The sequence below is a fragment of the Gobio gobio genome (genome assembly GCF_949357685.1).
Source record: "Gobio gobio genome assembly, chromosome: 21".
NCBI classification, from domain to species: Eukaryota; Metazoa; Chordata; class Actinopteri; order Cypriniformes; family Gobionidae; genus Gobio; species Gobio gobio.
The window spans coordinates 24,552,980-24,575,222 of record NC_137117.1 but is presented as its reverse complement, the minus strand read 5'-3'; the positions used below and the strand labels follow the sequence as shown (position 1 = coordinate 24,575,222).

Sequence of the window (22,243 nt, the reverse complement as noted above, 5' to 3'; positions counted from 1 at the left end):
TTATAATTTTCCCCACATTACTAGGCCAGAAAGTGCTTAATTGTCAGGAAAAAAAACGCAAAACGTTTTAAAAATTGAGTCTAAAATCCAATTCAAATATTGTGAATTTGCAATTATTTAACATTTAATTCCATCTTTAAAATATATATTTTTTTATCTTTTGATTTAAATGTGAAATTGTATATATATATTTCGGTTTAAATATAGATGTATATACACCTTCACAACTGTTAAAAAAACATAGCAAGTAACAAGTCACCAAATTATTTTAAAATGCAAAGAATGGCTTAACACAAGTAGCTGGTTCCTTTTTGAAAGAAACTTATAAAACAAATAAATAAATAAAAAAGGAGAAGCAATAAAGTAATAAATGTACTGTGGGTCTCACCTGCCTTCCTCAATCTCCTCCTTAAGCACTTCTACAACAAACTGCTGTTCATATCTGTCCTGTCATAACCACAAAAAAATATGCTTCCTTATTATGGAAAATTGATACTGTACATTCTTCACCCATTTATCATTAATTTACCAACCAGTATTTACATTTTAAATTTCTGTTTATGGAGACAATACCTTTAATAGTAAAACATCCGCCATTGAAATGGGACAGGACTTGCACCTGGCCAGGATGCCGAGGCGAGGGCGCCAGTTGAAGAGAACTAGCAGCAGGCCTAAAGAACATATCGCCCCAATGCGGCACAACCACACCTTCCAGCACACCCATCTGTACCCCTGGACATCCTGAGAAACAAATCACATTACATTTGATTATAAAATTATTTGTTCTAGAATAGCAAGAAATGCATTTGCATTTTCACAACATAGTACCATATGTGAGACGGCGCTGATCTCCTTGGGTCTTGGATCCTTTATGAGGGGTTCTGTGTCTGGGGAGGACGCATCATCCAGTCCCGGACCACAGCTTCCTAAAAGAAGAGATCCGTAATTGGTCCAGTTGAGCAGCAACTCTTAAACTTTACTAAGACATTAGTGCAAAGCAAACACAATATATAACCTTTGTAGTGCACACTCCCTTTTTGTAAATACAAGAACACACGCTAGAATATATCTATGACGTGAATAGGGTACGACATTGATTGTAATATTAAAGTCACCATGAAATCTAAATTAATTTATTCTTATTTATGGAATATTGCAATATTTATTATTTATCTGTGCGCATCTTTTTTTTAATTCATGTGTCCGTGTTATTTTTTAATCAAAATTACTTCCCCTCCCTCAACCACATCTCTTCTCTGGTGACATGAGATCACAGCAATAAATAAACACAATCCATTCCCGACGAACAAAATCAAGTCCCACGTTACATTTTGTCTTGTTGGAGAAGCAAATTCCCTTGGATATGTCACAAAGGGAAAGAAAAAAAAACACAAAAATAACTTCTGTTTCATACTGACTTTAAGACAATGGCTGCATCCAAAAATCTAATTTTCCCTACTATATAGTAGACGAAAAACAGTATGTAACAAAAGAGGTGTCCGAATTCACAGTACTCATAAAAGAGTAGGCAAAAAGTACAGTGATGACCTACAACTTCCTGCAAGATTCCGAGGTGTGCACACTTAACTATCCCATGGGGCCACGGGAAAGGATTTGCGAATGGTAGTGAAGCAACACAACTGACATCTGTAGGTCACATGACAGTGACAACATGGGGAATGAATGTAGTACATCTACATTACATTCATACTACATAGAACATACTTTTTTTAGTAAGTACTTCAAGAGAGTATTAGGGCTGCACGATTTGGGGAAATATCTCATTTAGATTATTTTTTACAAATGATAAAGTGTATATAACTGTGTGTATATTAATTTATGTGTGTGTATATAACATTTTGTGTTTATATATTAATATGACTAATACAAATAATTATTATGATTATTATTGCTAAATAAAAATGTGTAACAAAATAAGAAATATTACTATTACAATAACATTTTCATTATTAAAAATTAGACAGACAGCCTATGACTAAAAATCATTAGAAAGGTCTACGGATTTATTGTAAAAAACAAAACAAAAATTTATAATAATATATATATATATATATATATCCTGTACATTAAAGAAAAACATGGATTGTCATATACATTTATTTAGAGAAGTTTTATTTTTCTTATTTTTTACCCAAAAGTTTCATTCATACTGGAAGGCAGAGGCGCCCTCAAGCAGAAACTCCACATTTGCCTCTACTAGAGCAGTAATAGTTTTCAGGAAATCCCTAATGTGAAGCTCACGCTGTAGGCTGAATAAATAGAAACGTTTTGATTAAACATGAAGACAATAAACACGACTGCATCAAGATATGGTGTATTTGAGTTCTTCAAGCCTTCTCTGGTATTTTCATAATATTATAGTGATGATACACAGGGAAACTTTTTGAGCAATGTTACTAAGCAATGTTGCCATCAACGGGCAACCAGGTAAGACACACGGCCCACGACTGATCTAAAGTATCCAGATAGAAATTAGTTGCCCATTCCAAAAGGGAAAGTGGCCAAGCAACATTGCTTTGTAACATTGCCCAGCAACATTGCTCAAAAAAAGTTGCCCCATGTATCATCACCTTAAAAGTATTCAGTGCTGATTGACATAGAGTTTATCACTGTATAGAACACTATAGAATAATGCATTGTCTGCCTCATTCTGTGATAAGAAACCACATCAGCTCAAACACTCGACTGGCGATATGAAGTGAGTTAAAACGGGTTATTAAACGTATTTTGTTGAACAGGTTTATGAACGCTTCACATTACTAGTTTGTGAAGATGTTTGACGTGTGTTGTTTTTTCAAACAAATGTTATAAGTGACTCAAACTCGCAGTGCTTTCAGACGGGGCAGCGTTTACTACTGATCACAGAGCCGCTTTTCACTGACACACTGGGCATTTATTTATTTAATTAAAACCGCAGTCTTTGCGCTTTCATAAATCGTACATAAACCAAATCGCGATTGCGGTTCGATTTCGGTTAATCATGCAGCCCTAGAGAATATGCAATTTCGACGCAGCCTTTAACAAAATACATCCACATTGTAGTAACTTTCTGGCAAATCGTCTCTTAACACCCTGTTTCAAAGATTATTATGTGTTTGAGCACCAGTAATATCTAGTTTTGGGGGAAAAAAGGGTTTTAAGAAGGTTTGTAAAGATGTATTTTAAAAGGTTAAGTCTGAGAAACTTGTGAGCCTGGAGTCTTTCCAGGTCACGGAGGATTGTAAACGGGAAGAATCAAACTGAAAACTTCTTCTTTTTACTTTTTTTCAGATCATGTGCTTGCTTTGTGATGTTTCTTTCTTCACACACACACAAAAAAAAGCTGACTTGCACTTTATAAATGCTTCCTTCAAACAAAAATGAGAAACAGCAAAACAACTTTTATAATGGTTGCCTATCTACGTCAGTTTAATTTTGACACATATGCTGACATGCTATTAATAAGAGGGCTGGAGGATACTATTAAGAAAATAAGTATTTTAGCAGCAATACAACAACAGAACACAAAATAAAATACCAAGCTATTTAGTGCAAGCTTAAGAGGCTTATGATACAGAGCTTGAAATACAGGTTCTGCCACCTCAGTAGAGTAGACTTCACAGATGAGGTTGAATATCCACATCATCTGTAAACGTGTTAGAAACACGATCCCTTTCAACACCTTATTTCACAAGTTAAAATGACTTTGATTCAACATTATGACAAGTTTGCACATTTATAGTTTCTGTCGGTTCTAACAGTTAGAATGAATACAATTTAAAGCACGATGTTCTGAATAACTACAGGTGAATTTATCAAGAAAGGAACAACAACAAAAACTTACCACCGTTTGGTCTTTTCTTTGATGCACCTTCCTGACAAAAACCTTCACCACGAGATTTGTCTACGGCACTACAGTTTCTACTAGATGAAATATCCACAACATTACAGTAAACCCGAAAGTGTGCTAGGAAATGTTCCCTTTCAGTCAGGTAAACCAATTTAAGCAGTAACTCGACAGCTCCGCCTACATTCCTCTATGCGCCGGTGAGCTTTCAATACTGTTGGAAGTCCGACTCACCTCCGTGAATCGGTTCTTTCAAACAGTTCGTAACAAGAATCGGTTCAAATCGATTAATTTATTTCTCATGTCCGTCAGCTCATTCCGACGTTATTGATATGTATTAGGTCTCAAATACATGTAAGAGTGTTTATAGTTCCGTTTTTGCAGCTATGATTCAATTCGTAAAAACAATTTTTTTTAGAACCTTAAAAAATTGCATATGTTACATTAAATATTATATTTACCAGTAAATCACTCAGCTGAAAAAAAAAAGTGTTTTCACATTTAATAAAATGTTTGAAACCCATTTTTTATGAAAACCAACTTTGTTTCGTATGGGATTTGATAAAAAAAAATGTTTTAATTAAGTCGTAAACCAATTTGTTTTGTACGAAAACCGCTCGGAACGATTCATCGGTGTCAACGATGAATCGTTGCGAGCGGTTCTCATACAGTGAAGCTGTTCGATCAATTCACTGAAACGTTCCGACTCACATAAACAATCGACCTTATTCACAACAGCGTCATCTTGGATTTGTAACGGGAATGAAAGTGAGGCTGTGAGGAGGGCTTGCCTTGGCATACATCAGTGGGTTGTACTGTTAATGTTTTTGGATTATTCTGCAGATGAAACAAAGCAAAATATCTTTCCAAGAAATATCAGTAACGTTAGACAACATGAGCTGTAGGAAATTATAAGTGATCTAGGAGCTTATTAATACAGCTTTTTTTTTTTTTTATAGCGGATGCCATTAAAAACACGGTTCGTCTATGGCGCTGCTCTGAATAAGGTCTATTCTATCACGAATCGAACAATACAACCCTAGAGTTTCGTATCCCATACAGTCTGCACATCAGGTGACCTCCGATTATGTCACATTAGCCCATTTAATAATCCTAATTAATCTAACCTTCTGACGTCATACTGACCAAGTGACTAAAACTACACTAGATACAATGACAACTTTTGTACAGCAAAGTAGATGTTCGGCTCTGATGACTCTGAACAATCAGAACTGTCGGATATCCAGTTTTATTCATATCTCATGCGAATGAAATTTGCAGATTGTAAAGATCATTAATTCTGTACAGCCAAGATGCGACAGTGACATATCTAATGATATTTAACTCAATAATATAGACATGGCATGCGCAGGCGAATTGCACTTACCCATACCTGGTGAATCCATCTATGATCTAAAACGTGAGTGCTAAAGCACATACTTTTACTCTAGGGTAATTATTTCATTACACACTACCGCAGACACTAACTGTTTCTGCTTCAAGTGTCAGTTTTATGAACGTGACGCTGTAGTCCTTCTTCCTTTACGTTCTTTTGTCAACTCACCAAATGAACACCGCCACCTGGAGGACATGACGAGACTTAACCTTCCATAAATCAAATTTTCTCTGAAAAGTCGTGCGCCACATCTTCATTTTCACTACAATACATGCCTTTCCATCCTAGGCAGAACATAATTTGTAAACAGATTACTGTGATCCTAAACATGCAGATATTTGAGTATGTTTTATAGCGAGAAAAGTTGTAGGACAGTACTTGTACAGTAGGAATCTGCCACCCAGACACAAGACAGACAAGTATTATGTTACATGTTAAAATTTATTCTGATTAATTCTGATACTCATTACAGTATAACCTCAATCCAGTAAAAGTAGAAATGAAATGCAAGCCATGTTATACATTTGTTTTACATTAGCAGTAACTATAGATCTCCACTATCAAACAAAGTAAAAACAAAATATTTCATATCTCACAATAATTTAAATCATTAAGTACATTATATTTCCGAATGCACAAGTCAGAGGGCAGACAATCTCTTTTCTTTGTAAGTCGCCATCATTTTCTTAATCTCTGCTATGGCTTTTCCGGGATTGAGTCCCTAAATGGGCAAGAGGACAAAACAGATTAAATGGAATACAGTAACAAATGGGAGACACTAAACATAAGGAATTGCAAACAAACGTTTACTTAAAGGATTAGTTCACTTTAAAAATGAAAATTACCCCATGATTTACTCATACTCAAGTCATCCTAGGTGTATATGACTTTCTTCTTACAATACGGAAGGCGGTCTGAAGGAAGCTAGATATTTTGTTTTATTAAGTTTTAAATCTGGATATTTTTCTTACACAAATGCATCGCTTCGCTTCAGAAGGCCTTTATTAACCCCCTGGAGCCGTGTGGAGTACGTTTATTATGGATGAGCTTCAAACTCAATGGACACTGTCACTGCCATTATAAAGCTTCAGGATATTGATTAATATAACTCCGATTGTGTTCTTCTGAAAGAAGAATGTCATATACACCTAGGACGGTTTGAGGGTGAGGTAAATGATGGGGTAATTTTCATTTTAAAGTGAACTACGCCTTTAATGTCCAACAACAGAGTCTGGTTCATCAAAGTGAAGGGCAGTTTGATGGGAAGATGGCCTACCTTGGGACATGCCTTTGTACAATTCATTATTGTGTGACAACGGTACAGGGAGAAAGGGTCCTGTAATTTGGACAGACGCTCTTCTGTAAATTCATCACGAGAATCAATCATCCACCTATATGCCTGCGGAATTCAAAACAGATCAGCAAGAGTTTCTCCAGTGTTAAAAAATTAATAACATAATAATTGTTCATATAAGAAACATTGTAGAGAGAAAAATGTAATACCTGCATGAGCACAGCTGGACCAAGGTACTTGTCTCCATTCCACCAGTAACTAGGACAACTAGTGCTGCAGCAAGCACACAGAATGCATTCATACAGGCCATCCTATGAGCAAGGGGAAGAGTGTGCATTAGCAAAGATCACAATCACCCCTCAGACTGACAGAACCAGCAGAATATTCAGGAGAAGGTTTCGAACCAGCTTTTCACGGTCTTCGATTGTCTGGAGGTACTGCTCTTTTCCCTGCTTTGACTCGTCCTTCTTCTTAAGATAGGGTTCGATGGACTTGTACTGAGCATAAAAGTTGCTCATATCCTAAAACAAGAGTTTATAAAATTACAGGTACATTCTCTTGATTTTATTTTTCGTTTACTTAATAGGGACAAAATACAAAATGGAAACATGCCGGATTATAGCAAAATTGCTCAAATTTTTTCAGATTTAAAGCTGCAGTCTGTGAAAATCCATTTTTGAGCAAGTACATAACCGGCCAGTGTTCAAAACGATCTCCTTACCTTAGCCCAATTCACAAAGGTAAGCGTGCAATAATGTGTTAAATACATTGAGTGGTACTGGTAGCTTTCCGCAGGAAATACGAGCTTCCGCCGTTTGTCTTTGTGTCATTATGTCACGTCTGTATACATAAAGGAGTCCAGGCTAGTAGGCTATATCGCATGTGAGGATGCTGCAGGTGGCGGATCGTTTGTGGCCTCTTCTCACATCAGCTGGACTGTAATTAAACTTGTCATTTTGATGGCGGATTGAAATCCAGAAAGTTCAAAACGTCAATCATAAGCAGTGTTGGGCACGTTACTTTAAAAAAGTAATAAGTTATAGTTACTAGCTACTTCTTACAAATAGTAACTGAGTTAGTAACTGAGTTACATCATTATAAAAGTAATTAATTACCAGGGAAAGTAGCCTAACTACTGTGTTACTTTTTTTTGTTGTTCAAATGTTCAAATATGTCAAATAACTTGGATGCCCCCAATATTAAATATGTTAAATTAATGAATTTGATTAAATAGAATAAATTATTATTATAAAACATTGTACATTAATGTACACTATTGTAATGTTGCTGTGGGACAATGTGAGACACACCTATCAAATTCAATACATTATTGTAAATAAATATTATCAGTAGACCTACTATAGTGTAATTGTGTAAATATTATCAGTACTATACTACTCCTTTGGTAGTGGCGCTCACGTTATCACCTGGGTTTTTAACCACTAATTTTGTGGCGGCATGTGATGATGTGAGGCTTCATTAGATTAGAATTACTTGCCACCGACGTGGAGAGACTTTCTTCCTGGGCATAAGTTGCACGTTACATAAACATTCTTACCTTTCACCTCAACGAGGGAAAAGTAACGCTTATACTTCCAGTTTGCGAAAGCTACCTTTGAAGTCGTTGGACTTGCCATCGCTCTGACGCTCTTGGTGTGTGTGTGACAGTGATGCGCGGGTCAATGTATAAACAACCCGCACCCGACCGACGTTTTCAACTAACCCGCCCGCAACTCGGACCGCAAAAAAAAAGAAGAAAATATTGTACCCGACCCGCTTCCTGACCCGCATTTTTTAAAAGTAGTAAATGCTCATCGTAGCTCATTGGGCCATTGAGAAAATGTTTCAGGCCCTGGCGTGGTGCGCTCAGAGGTGCAGCGGCGAGAGCAGGAAGTTCTTGAGGCGGCCCATCATTTTCCATTTCAGCTCCAGATGCATATTATTGATGAACGCGATGTTTATGTTTCGACCCGGCTTGAAGAATTCATCAGCCCACATTTGGAAAACATTTGGAAAAGTGTGAAAGCCCTTAGGAGCGCAAACTGTTATTTTTCTGAATGCTGTATGATATAGCCTAGTGTTATGTAATACAGGCTTGATTTATTCATTTATTTCGTTTAATTTTCTTAACAATTAAGATGCTGCATGTGTTTATCCAGTCTAATCGAAGTGTGCGTCTCTCCCCCGACTTTCCCAACAAAAATCCCGCCCCCTCGCAGAAAATACATAAAACTGACTTTAAATGCGTTTAAAAGTAGCCTATTAAAATGGTACAATGGCATTGCTCAGTTCAACGTTTTGGGAAATCGGGCATTTTGTCCCGCGTCAGCATTTATTCAAAAGTTAATAACGCTCAACATTCAAAAGGTAAATAAGGATTTATTGACGATCCGACCGACCGTGACCCGAATATCATTAAAAATATTTTTGGATGACTCGTAACCGCGGGTAACCGCGGGTAACCGCGGGTGGCCGCGGGCACCCGCTCATTTTGGATCAACCCGCGCATCACTGGTGTGTGACTGTGCATATGCGTGTGCGTGCGTGCGTGTGTGTGTGTGTGTGTGTGAACTCAACCTATCAACCTCAACCTTGTCTCCCACCCACCAATCATCATCAGTTATGTGTACCAGCCCACCCACCCCTCAACACGCATGGCATGCACGCACACACGCCCGCACACACTCACACCCACCAACCAGAGAAAAAAACACGTTGCAGGTCCGACTGACAGATGAAAACCGCTTCAGTGAGCTCAATTATAGTAACACCGCATTTTATTCTCAGTACCGCTAACGGTGTTGTAACGGGAGAAACAGTAATTCGTTTGATTACTCGTTACTGAAAAAAATAATTCCGTTAGTAACGCCGTTTATCTATAACGCCGTTATTCCCATCACTGATCATAAATGACAACTGGTGCGTTGATAGACAACCCACACATACACTTTAAAACATTCAATTATTCCGCTCTGAGGAGCCGTGTCGATGCACAACACACATAAAGAATATAACTCTGCAAATAACTGCAATTTTAGAGTTCAAACAGAGATGGCGACAAAGAGGTAAAACTTACAGACTGCAGCTTTAAAGATAAAGATGGATATTCAGTTAACAGTGGTTTACTCACAGGGACAAGATCTTTCACAACATACATGTGAGGCAGAGGGTAAATCTTTGTCACTTTGCTGGTATTTGTATCTGTTTTGTTTATACAGGCTAAAGTGTTGCCCCCATTGATGTTCATAGCACATGAGCCACAGATACCTATAAAATTATATACAGAGAAATTACAAACAAGCATTCTGTCATAATGTAACATTAATAGAGCATAAATATGTTGATTAAGTTGATTTTTTCTTTCTATTTAAATGTATTTATTTCTTATATTCCTTTACCCTCTCTACATGACCGTCTGAAGGTGAGTGTCGGGTCCATTTCATTTTTAATTTTGATGAGGGCATCAAGAATCATCGGACCACATCTAGGATAAGAAATGTTTTGAAAACTGTGTGATATTTCATTATTTAAAAAATAATAATAAAAATATAAAAATAATTTGCATGAGGCATGAGGACGAGTAAATGATGACAGAATTTATTTATTGGTGAACTGTTCCTTCAAAGGAGTAGTTCAATACAAAATTAAAATTATTCCATGATTTTACTCACCTTCAAGCCATCCTAGGTGTATATGACTTACTTCTTTCAGACGAATACAACCGGAGTTATATTAATAAATATCATGACACTTCCCAGCTTTATAATGGCAGTGACTGGTCCATTGAGTTTGAAGCTAAAAAAGTGCATCCATCCATTATAAACGTACTCCCCAAGGCTCCAGTGGGTTAATAAAGGCCTTCTGAAGCGAAGCGATCGAGTTTTGATAGAAAAATATCCCTTTTTAAAACTCCCACCAGGCCGCCTTCTGTATTCAAAAATTAAAAAATTATGTATGGAAAAAGCATAACTGGCGCGATGATGACGTCGGATGTAGCGTAAGGGTGGCTTGAGGGTGAGTAAATCAAGGGGTAGTTTTAATTTTAAAGTGAACTAATCCTTTAAGTACAACATTTGTGGTTAATGTCTAACATTTGTGTAAATATTGGTATACCTACGTGTTCAAATCAACCACATAGGTTTGCATGCGGGGCTTGTCACCAGGTGTGTCAGGGTCCCATCTGTAAATCTGAAATGTCTTTATTTTTGGCTCAGGGGCAGGGGCAGCTGCTGTCTGGGCATATCGCACCAGCTGGGGTAGAGAGAGGAAAATAAACGAAGGGTCAACATAAGATGGGTAACACTAAATGTTATGAGTTTACTGACATTATTACACAAACAACATGCTATACCTTTAAAAAAAAAAAAAGACAGCATCCCTCCAACTTTAAATTATATTAAGTAAAATTAAAATATCGTATACAAGTACATGACTCTGCTTTATTTTCATGGCTTTGTAGAGTGTGTAAAATATATTAATATAGCCTATATTATTATATTATATTATATAGGAGGAGCTTGAAGCCTCTGGTCCTAGCGATTGACTTCCGAATCATAAATAAGCAGAGCTTTTTATAAATCTTATTTTTCTGTTAGCCAAATATCACATTCATAAATGTACATTTTCTAACTGCAAAACTCTTTTTTTTTAAGATTGAGATGAAAATGTATTTTGAATCCATTGAGTTTTCTAAAAACGTAAAAGCTACGAGAACAGTGGCTGTGTAAGGACTTGGATCTTAATCTTGACTGAAAGACTCAAGGACCTTGGTGTATTATTCCTTTATTGTGGTAGGCTATGACAATGATGAAAATTGTTGTTATTGTTCCTTTATGCATATATTAAAAATAAATAAATAAGCAGAGCTTCACAGCGCCACCTCTAGGTATAAAAGATAAGTAAGTGCGCAAGAGTTATATCACTCTGTTACGCACATTGGAATGTATTGTATTTGTAGTGTACAGCTTTCAATGTCAGTCCTCCATGATTCCAAGGTTAGTTTAATTAGTTACATATCAGAAAAGTGATACTTAAGACGACGTTTTAATAAGCTGCGCAACAGTGGTTACATACACAGGTTAACGCTGGTGTCAGCTAACCAGCTCAGCCTTATAAACATGTCAAACTTGATACGTTCCCTTTAAAGCACGATGGTCTCCCACATCACACATAATCATCGTACACGCACTTCTTTTTAAGATGCGGACAGGTCAGAACTCGTAGGTAAAAACAACTTACCACCAACGTCCTACAGTTGCGAAAAGCAACAGAGCTGCGAGTAAGAGAATTGCACGCGAACATCTTCCACCTCAGTGTTGTTATTGTTTATGAAGGAGGTTTGAGACTTGAACCGTTTCAAATATGTAAGGTGCCAACTGCTCCTCCTCCTAATGCCAGCGTGAGCGTGGATGGGCGTGAAGCCTCTTTCAGTAATCCCAGTCATAGAAAGTCTAGAAATAATGTTGAAACATTGTGGTCTCCAGTCATGGACATTAATAAAATTGTAAAAAGTAATTTATTAATTAGGAATTTTAATAGTATGATTTTCTATCAGCTCCACACTCTTAACCCGTTTGTGCCCAATTTTTTTCTGAATGGTTTCATGTGTTCATGTTAATAGTCCTATGTTCTGCATTTATTTTCCCCAGGTTTTTGTTTTTCTTTCTCTAAAATCGTTTTTGAATGTGCGGCAACTATAGTTGCCGGTGGGCAAATATGTTGTATGCACCCCTTTAATGTCAAATTTGAATAGGAGGAGAACATTTGGCATCTAACTCAAAAACTTCTTTCAACAGATCAATCTTTATTCATAAACAAATTTATGAGGTATAAAAGTCGAAGAACATTCGATGCAAACTCAAAAAAGCTGCATCTATCTTATAATCTTTTGAATATAAAAACACAACAAACAACAAATATCTTAACAAAACAACACAAATCTTAAAGGGGTGGAACAGTGCAGAATAAAGTGCAGCCATTAAAGGGATAGTTCACCCAAAAATGAAAATTCTGTCATCATTTACTCACCCTCAAGTTGTTCCAAACCTGTAAGAGTTTCTTTGTTCTGCTGAACACAAAATAAGATATTCTGAAGAATGTTTGTAACAAAGCAGATAGAGCAACTATTGACTACCACAGTAGGGGAAAAAATACTATGGTAGTCAATGGTTGCTCTCTCTGCTTTGTTATAAACATTCTTTAAAATATCTTCTTTTGTGTTCAGCAGAACAAAGAAACTCATACAGGTTTGGAACAACTTGAGGGTGAGTAGATGATGACAGAATTTTCATTTTTGTGTGAACTATCCCTTTAAGTTGCCCCAACAGGGCATTGTGTATCAAAAAGTTAAATGAAAATAAATAAATAGATTGACGAAAAAATTACATCTATATATATATAAAAAAACAAAAAAACAATTAGTCCCATAGTATTCAATGGCTGACTGTAATAGGTGATTTCATATAATAATGTAAATGTAAACTCATTACTTGTCTGAATTTCGACATTATAATGGAATCATAAGCTATTAGTCATAAAAAGAATTAGGGTCCTTGAATGATTAGAATGAAACGCATCCATTCCAAACTGAATGAAGAGTCCTCAATATTCAAATTAAGGTCTACTGTACAGTAGAGAGTCAGTTAAAGGGTTAAATTATGTTTTAGGTGGGATTATGAAAACAAAAAGCACTAAACAAGACCAAAAACCTTGATTTATGAACCTGTTAACACAGTATACAATAGTTATATAACTATAGTTGCCGCTTGGACTTTTGACTAAGTAAACTAAAAACTATAGATCTGTTGTAAGATTTTTTTTGTTAGGATGATTCTAGAGACCTTCATGATTATGTAGATATATATGTCAACAAAAAATACTTATTAGTAACATGAAAATAACCTTTCTTTGGGAGGGTTTGCCTATTGGTATCTATATGGTTCCACAAAGAACAATATCTCACAATTTTTGAAACTCGCAAATGTGAATTTTTTTTAATATATCTCAATTATGACAAATTAAAAAATGATAAGGGAACCCATAATGGTTCTACTATGGTAAAAAAAAAAAAAAAAAATACAATATACATGTATAATACAATAAAGTAGCCTATATTTTCATTTTTAAGTATAGTTTTTAATATTTTTAGTATATTTTTGATTAAGTATATTTTTCATATTATGCCCCTTATCACAAGATGTAAAATAAATCTCAGGTGTCCCCAGAATGTGTCTGTGAAGTTTCAGCTCAAAATACCCTACACTTGTCTGGCTATCACCAGACCAAGCTCAATTTAAGATTGAACATTGGTCTGTGGAGTCTGCTCTGTATTTTCATTAAGAGGTGTGATAAAAGAGCATAATTCAAATAACTCTGTATGCAATTGGATAGTCCTTCAACCAATCAGACCACAAGAGGCGTGATCAAGGGGCAACGACCCATTGCTTCTCTACCCGTCATCGTGTTAAACCCGCCAATAGCGTGCCAGGTGGATAAGCCAGTCTGTGATTGGTTCCCGCAAAAGTGTAACAGAAGCAGTAGAAATGAATGTACAGGTTTCCAGACTGAGTTGCAGGGCGAAATCAAATCGCCGGCAGATCAGGCTGGGTTTACCCAGTCTAACCCTACACATTATAGCTTGTCAAATTTGCCCTTAGGGTGTGAGCAAAAACACGTGTGTGTCCCTTGAAATGCAAATGAGCTGCTCCCTTAATGAAACATGAAAACTGCTCCTGATGAACAGAATGAACATCATACCTGCATGCAAATCTTTCCCAGCTAACACGCGTCGAACCAGTTACGTGATTTATTGGTATTTTACTTTTATTTCATGACTTAATTGACATCGTAATGTTGCTCATAGTTTCTCTTGCGCAGCGTGATTGACAGGACAGGAAAGCTGTTTTCTGAGGTGACTCAGGTGAGAGAGATTTTTTTATTTCGTAACAAGCTACGAAAATGATGATGTTGCTGGGACTCAAGCAACCTGCCTAAATGAGGAAACTGGCTTTCTTTGTCTTTCCACCATGCAACTTGAGCGATCACCCAAGTCCCGTGACATGCACTTGGAAGACAAAAGTTAGTGTATGTGTAAATAATATTATTGTAATAATATTTATAATAATAAAGACAGCTCTTATTAGTTGTTAAAATTGTTCTAATTACTATTTAATCAAATGTCAAGGAAGAAAAAAATTATTTTGTAGCATAAGGTGAAGTGAGAGCTGGGCTGGGCTGGGGTAGCAGGGGGTGGGGCGCGTTCGTTTCGACAGAGTATCGCGGTTCGAACCATGGGTGGGGTATCACGGTTTTTCGGTTTAGTTTAAATATCGTTACACCCCTAGAAATAACCAGTTGTGGAGTATAGCCTTGCATGTTTGAACCAAAGTCAGACACAGATAGAGAGACTCGGGAAGAGGTTGCAACTTTTAGACCTGGATGTTTCTGAATGGTTAGTGGACACATTTATGTAAAGTTAATTGTTGTGGATTTACTTTGATTCTAGCATATACTGTCATGTTAATCTATAAATTGTTGAATAGGTGCCTGTGTGGGAATGTTACAAATCCATCACCTGACTATACGCATAATAAATGTGTGTTAATGAATTACGCCGATGGTAAGCATTTTCAGGATAAAACTAATGACATAGCTCTAGTCTCTGTGAATACTTTGAGACTATGGTAACTTTAGCCATATTAGCCGTACAGCATTCTACAACCCCAAATCAGAAAAAGTTGGGACAGTATGGAAAACTGTAATAAAAAAAAAGACGTGATTTCTAAATTTACTTTGACTTGTATTTCATTGCAGACAATATGAACACAACATATTTTATGTTTTGTCTGGTCAACTTCATGTCATTTGTAAATATGCATCCTTTCAGACCTGCAGTCATTCAAACCTGCAACACATTTCAAAAAAAGTTGGGACAGTAAAGCATTTACCACTTTGTAATGTTGCCATTCCTTTTCACAACACTTAAAAGATGTTTAGGGACTGAAGACACCAAGTGATGAAGTGTTTCAGGTGTAATTTTGTCCCATTCTTCCTGCAAACAAGTCTTAAGGTGGGCAACAGTACGGGGTCTTCGTTGTCGCATTTTGCGCTTCAAAAGCAGGTCGGGACTGCAGGCAGGCCAGTCAAGTACCCGTACCCTCTTCCTCCGCAGCCAGGACTTTGTAATGTGTGCAGAATGTGATTTTGCATTGTCTTGTTGAAATATGCATGGACGTCCCTGGAAAAGATGTCTTCTTGAAGGCAGCATATTATGCTCCAAAATCTCTATGTACTTTTCAGCATTAATGGTGCCTTCACAGAAGTGCAAGTTACCTTTGCCAAGGGCACTGACACAACCCCATACCATGACAGACCCTGGCTTTTGGACTTGTTGCTGGTAACAGTCTGGATGATCCTTTTCTTCTTTGGTCCGGAGCACACGGCGTCCATTCCTCCCAAAAAATACCTGAAATACTGATTCATCTGACCACAGTACACGTTTCCACTGTGTGATTGTCCATCCCAGATGCCTCAGAGCCCAGAGAAGTCGACGGCGCTTCTGGACAATGTTAACATAGGGCTTCCTTTTGGCACAGTACAGTTTTAACTGGCATTTGTGGATGTAACTACGTATTGTGGTACTTGACAAAGGTTTGCCAAAGTAGTCCTGAGCCCATATGGTGATATCGCTTATAGATGAATGACGATTCTTGATGCAGTGCCGCCTGAGGGATCGGAGATCACAGTTGTTCAGCTTAGGCTTGCGCCCTTGTCCTTTACGCACTGAAATTCCTACAGATTCCTTGAATCTCTTAATTATGTTATGCACTGTTGAATGTGAAATATCCAAATCTCTTCCTATCTTTCTTTGAGGAACATTGTTTTTAAACATTTCTATAATTTTCTCACGTATTTGTTGGCAAACTGGCGATCCTCGGCCCATCTTTGCTCCTAAAGGATTAGACCTTTCTTGGATGCTGCTTTTGTACCAAATCATAATTACAATCACCTGTTGACATCCCCTTTCAAATCACATAATTATTTAACCATTTTACCTCATTACTAGCCCTAAATTGCTCCTGTCCCAACTTTTTTTGAAATGTGTTGAAGGTCTGAATGACAGGAAAGGATGCATATTTACAAATGACATGAAGTTGACCAGACAAAACATGAAATATTTTGTGTTCATATTGTCTGCAATAAAATACAAGTCAAAGTAAATTTAGAAATCACTTCTTGTTTTTTTTTATTTGCGTCTTCCATACTGTCCCAACTTTTTCTGATTTGGGGTTGTAGAAAGCTCATTCAGAAAAAAATGTGCAAACATTCACAAAAACATATGAAGTGCCATCCTTACTTGTTCTGGATATGAAGTTAGAGCACAAAGCATTGGTATTGACCAAGCGGCAACCTCCCGCAGTTTCTCTTGAAGCCGATACGGAAGTGACTTAAACTGAAATTCATCGACTGGCCGCTAGGGACAGGTCACTGAGCTCTCTGAGCTCCATGTTAAAATGCCCAACTTTACAGCAGAAAAAAACATGTTTACAGCTTGGTACAAATTGTGGTTTTGGTCTATACGGCTAATATTGCCCTTCATGACAACTGTGAGGGGGGTGAATTTTTTTATAACTCACTCGTTTACATTATATATAAAGCATTAAAGTTCTGCATAATTAAGTGTGTGGCCATTTTGAGTGACAGGTGGATAGCCATTTATCTGCTGTCTGTGAGGCCCTGATCAGACAGAACGTGTTTTTCAGGTTCGAAAACTCGAGGCTGCACTGCCTTTTATTGGTCGACGTTTTTCAATTTAGAAAATAGCTAAAATAGCTGCGTTTTTTTAATGTTGCAGAAACCCCCGAATCAGCTGTCCTGTCAATCTCATCAAGGTAACGGTCACCACAACGGAAGGCCCGCCTCTCCATTCATTCGATTGGACAATAGAAAAAAAATGCGATGATATCGGGCACTTTTCCGCTCAGAGTTGATTTTTTTTCAACTTCAGGCACTCAGATCGCTCCCGGGGCGCATATGTAGTCATATAGATTAAAATGGTTATATAAAGTCACATATATTTATATTGTTATATAAATTCAAATAGTTTTATGTATTGTCATTATTAGTTATCATTTATTTAGTATACTGATGTCTTTTGTTCAACATCACTTATATCTGCCTATACTGGCGGGTGACGTTAGGGGGCAGTGGTGAGCCGCAGGGAATTTCACTTTTGCTAAAGAATAAGTCACACTGCCAGCCATATCAACATACTGTCAACCTGAACTGTTGTTTTTGTTGATTCTGCAGGTAAAATGAGTGATGATGAGACATCGCAACTGATGTTTTATAATGTTTATATGTGTTTGTTTGATGCATTGTGTCGTTATCGATTAAAAAATAACCGCATTGACGCACCCGCGGCTAGAATGCGGCCTACTCTGCCGCGACCGGCGGGTGCCGTGCGAGAGATCGCCGCGGCTTGGAATGCGGCCTGCTCGGCCGCGCGGAAGATCGCGATCCATAATGATTATAATGTTAATGCACTCAAAGTCGTCTTTAAACATAGTTAAGTGGTAGTTGATCTTTAATGTGTCTGTTTCATTACATTTAGTCATTGTGGGTGACTATTATGATGCTAGGTAGAGAGTTTGTAGTCATTCAGAGTTAAATGGCCTAATGTTGTTTAAAGAACTGAGTTTACAATCACATAAGTTAAATATAATTACTTTAAGTGTTTGTATACAGTCTGTGTAAATTGAGAATTAGTATATGATTACTGGAAGATTAATATAAGTCAGTTGGTGAAATACAAATGTTCTTATTTTCTGACATGCTGTATATGTATATGTATGTTGAGTAATGTATATCAGAGTAATGAGTGTAAATGTGAGTTTATTGAACAGTTTCACTTTTGCTAAAGAATAAGTCACACTGCCAGCCATATCAACATACTGTCAACCTGAACTGTTGTTTTTGTTGATTCTGCAGATACCGTGTGACAGAAATAAAAAACTATATGTGCCACCAGAAAACCCTGCCTCTTCTGTGTGTGCAACACATTAGCAGCGCGCATAATACTCTCTATGATAACACTCGCTATGATTAGCACAAATATATAAAATTTACTTCAAAAATTAAATTCAACCATGGTGTCCTCAGTGGCTCGGATGCCGGGAGTCTATGGAGACTCTTATGTTCTTTGGTACATCCAATAACAGAACATTTGTAATGTTTTTTTGCAGCAGACATCTCTAGCTGATATACAGCGAGTAAACAGAAATGGCGTCTCTGTGCTTCTTACTCAGGGTTGTGTCTATGCTTAAAGAGCAGATCATCAACAGTCATGGGCGGGGTTTCCCTACTCTTACGTATAGTAGGGGGTAATACGCACGTTATAAGAGATTGATAATGATTTATGGAGATTATAAAAAAAGTACTGGGTGGATTTTTACCATGCTGGTTGTTTACACACACTATGGACACACAAAAAGCATTTTTTAGCACATTTCATCGTGCGATCCCCCATGAAAAAAGAAACTCTAAAAGTGGCTGAGAGTAAACGAAAATCCATATAAAAAACATAAGCAGTTGCAAGGGCCACCACAAATCTGTACCTCATATAAGATGATATAATGAGCAACTCCTACACACAGCATCAAAAGGTCAGGCTTCGCACAGTAATAACCTGACCTCTGTACTGTAAGCAGCCCTAAACCAAATAGAGAACTATAGCAGGAATTTACCATACCCTTCATAATGCTGCATATTATGAAATGTCTGACAACTTTATTCTTCTTGATTCAGAAATTAAAACCCAATCATAACTTTTTGTTCATACCAAGATATTTTGAATTGATATTTTTGCCTTGTGTGACATGTGTTTTTGTTTGTTGTTGTTGTTGCTGTTTTCCCATATAATGAAAATCAGTGGGCTCCAGTGTTGTTTTGGACATCCACTGATTTTCATAAAAGACATACAGGTTTGGAATGACAAGAGTAAATGATGACAGATTGTTCATTTTTGGGTGAACCTTTTTTTAGTTTAGAGAATACTCATATACTGTACAGTACCTAAATCAGTATCAGTATATTAAATCATAAAACAAATACTCATATCTGATTAAGCCCTAATTGTATACTGACACCTGTAATGTTGTTCATTTTACTTAGTATTTTGTTATTGAATGCCTTGTCTAATGAAAACATAGAATAGTAAATTATTCAGGTTTTTGCTGTATAACATTTAGCTGATCCACAGCGAAATACTAAATGCCAAATGCAAAGGTATATATTCTGCAGATACTCATCAATTGAGGAAGGAAAACAGAGTGGAGAGCATTTTAAACGCCTTTGACAGCATTTTAAGATAAATGCGTATAGCAGCAGAAAACCAGCTTACCTGTATTTATATCTATGTTTATGTAGTTCCCAGGATGTGAATGGATCTTGAGTGCATGGGATTTTCCTTGTTTGTATGAGAGACATCAATAATTACGGTTGAAGAAGCATTTGAACATCCCTTCGAGGTAAAACTGGGATGGTGTTCATCGACCTTGTCTCATTTCCACTCAGAGATCTGCAGTGACTCCTGGATCAAAAGCAATCATATTCAGGCCTCAAGTGAAGTATCCTACGTTTATCTGTCAAGTAAGTCCCACTTCTGCCTGAAGAGCTTTTAACAAATCCCTTTCTTATGAGACATTGGATTTCATTTAAATCTGTCATTTAAATATTGTCCTCAATCAAGTTAAACAATTCAAATATTTCATTTCCCACACATAATGGAGCACATTTACGTAATGTCAGTCAGTGTGAATCAATGTCAAACACACACACGCACACACACACACACACACACAGTCAAAAGTTTGAAATAATTATGATTGTTTACAATTATTTTTTAATAAAATTATTACAATTTAAAATGCAATTTATTCCTGCTGAATATTTTTGTGGTATTTAAAGCATTATTTTGGGTAGTATTGTAAATGTCTTTATTTTCACTTTTGTTCAATCGAATGCATCCTTAATGACGTATTTTTTTCTTTCTTTCTTTCTTTCTTTCTTTCTTTCTTTCTTTCTTACCCCAAACTTTTGAATAGTTGCATGGTTTCCACAAAAATATTAAGCAACAAAAACATTTTTTATTGATTATAATAATAAATGTTTCTTAAGCACCTAATAAGTATAACAATGATTTTTGAAGGATCATGTGACACTGAAGACTGGATATAATATTTCACAATATTACTGTTTACTGCATTTTTGATCAAGTAGATGCAGCCTTGGTAGGCATAAAATACTTTTTTCAAAAACTAAAATCTTCATTATTCCTTTGACTAGTTGTGTATATATTTGTTTTCTTTCTAGGTTGCTGCATATTCAGAAGATTGTGTTTATTTTTGATTATATGGTGTTTGGTTTTTAACCTATATTTATATCAGTTGTTCTTAAAAGTGTATCTATCACTTCGTCATCATCAATTTTTCCCACAAATATATCATTAGATTACACTCAGCAGTTTTCTTGAGTTTCATTCATGTTACCACAGGTTTGGTTGCCATACAATATTTAGTTTGATATTCTAATTTTTATGAATATAAATACATATCATAAATGTTAAATATATTTAGTTTTTATATTAGCAATGGAAAAGTTCATAGTAACTCACTCTAAAAAAAAAAAAGGTTATATATTGCACCAAAAATGGTTCTTGGCTCGTAATCATAGGGGAACCTTTTTTAGTGCTATATAGCACCAATTTTGGTGCTTCAGTGGTTCTTCAGCGGTTCTTCAGAGGTTCTTCAGCGGTTCTTCACCGGTTCTTTGACTAAGGTGCTATATAGCACCTCTGAAGAACCGCTGAAGAACCACTGAAGCACCAAAATTGGTGCTATATAGCACTAAAAAAGGTTCCCCTATGATTACGAGCCTTTTTTTTTAGAGTGTATGTGTACCCTCAGTGTGGGTGTTGTAATTGTCCCATGTACACCTTCAGTCGTCGAGAAATGACACATCCCAAAACTAGGGGTCACTGTTGTGCTTCAATGGCACTTTTAATAAAACAGACATTTTATCTTCACAACAGCAATGTCTGGACATAAAGAGGAAGAGAAAATTGGGTCAGGGCTCTCTGTGCTAGCAGGCTGGTTGTTCTTGTTTGAGTATGGAGTAGTTTAAACATAGACCTGAAAGGGCTATTGGACACAGTGTAGGGAAGACAAGGCAAGTGCTAGCGGCTCTCTCACATATGACGGATGACTTTCAAAACAGCAAAAAGAGCCCTGACCGCTCATTTCAACCTTCCTGCACTCTCCTTTATTTACAGATAAAATGAATACGTTCATTTAACTCACGTAGTAACAAAGCTATTCAATCATTTTTTAGAGTGATCTCTTTTTCATCCATCCAAAAAGTTCACATATCACATCTGCATTCAAAATTCTTTCCTCTTTATGTTTTTTCTCTCTTTTTATACAGTTACCTCCTACGCCCGTGTTCATTTAAATCCCATAAAACAATATGTATAACTATTTACATGATCATTAATATCTAACTATACCATCACAAAACCTTGACCTCTGCCCTCCCACCCACCCTCTTATCACCCCCCTCCCAAAATGTCGTATCCTGATGAAAAAGCTAAAAAAGGTGGGGGGGAAAGCAAGGAAAAAACATGAATTGACTCCCAGTGTCTCATAAAACC

At 36.7% G+C, this 22,243-nt stretch overlaps 2 protein-coding genes across 3 annotated transcripts in view; both read right to left on the bottom strand.

The window, feature by feature from the left end:
* atp13a2 (ATPase cation transporting 13A2) overlaps nucleotides 1-5,374 on the bottom strand; it is a 28,819-nt gene extending 23,445 nt beyond the window's left edge. The window contains exons 1-4 of one of the 2 annotated variants that reach the window (XM_079803375.1): nucleotides 5,235-5,374; nucleotides 829-926; nucleotides 574-741; nucleotides 389-447 (exon numbers count right to left, since the gene is read on the bottom strand). In XM_079803375.1, the coding sequence (XP_079659501.1) occupies nucleotides 389-447; nucleotides 574-741; nucleotides 829-926; nucleotides 5,235-5,253 (344 nt within the window). In that variant the 5' untranslated portion in view covers nucleotides 5,254-5,374. Of the gene's footprint in view, nucleotides 1-388; nucleotides 448-573; nucleotides 742-828; nucleotides 927-3,844; nucleotides 4,020-5,234 lie in introns of those variants that run through there. The other variant, XM_079803376.1, reaches the window with a different exon arrangement.
* A 202-nt stretch (nucleotides 5,375-5,576) lies between these two features.
* Nucleotides 5,577-11,988, bottom strand: LOC307118072 (succinate dehydrogenase [ubiquinone] iron-sulfur subunit, mitochondrial-like). Its single transcript, XM_079803432.1, has 8 exons — nucleotides 11,776-11,988; nucleotides 10,655-10,788; nucleotides 9,936-10,021; nucleotides 9,668-9,804; nucleotides 6,942-7,058; nucleotides 6,747-6,848; nucleotides 6,520-6,642; nucleotides 5,577-5,964 (listed from the first exon to the last, which is right to left on the bottom strand). The coding sequence occupies exons 1-8, from the start codon at nucleotides 11,836-11,838 to the stop codon at nucleotides 5,884-5,886; spliced, it is 843 nt and encodes a 280-aa protein (XP_079659558.1). The 5' UTR covers nucleotides 11,839-11,988; the 3' UTR covers nucleotides 5,577-5,883.
* Nucleotides 11,989-22,243: the final 10,255 nt, after the last annotated feature.

Coding starts and splice junctions, on each gene's coding strand:
- LOC307118072 (XM_079803432.1), bottom strand. CDS start 11,838: ATGTTCGCGTGCAATTCTCTTACTCGCAGCTCTGTTGCTTTTCGCAAC. Junction 6,643..6,746: donor GTCCAGCTGTGCTCATGCAG/GTATTACATTTT, acceptor TGAATTCCGCAG/GCATATAGGTGGATGATTGA. Junction 5,965..6,519: donor GTACAAAGGCATGTCCCAAG/GTAGGCCATCTT, acceptor TTGCCCATTTAG/GGACTCAATCCCGGAAAAGC.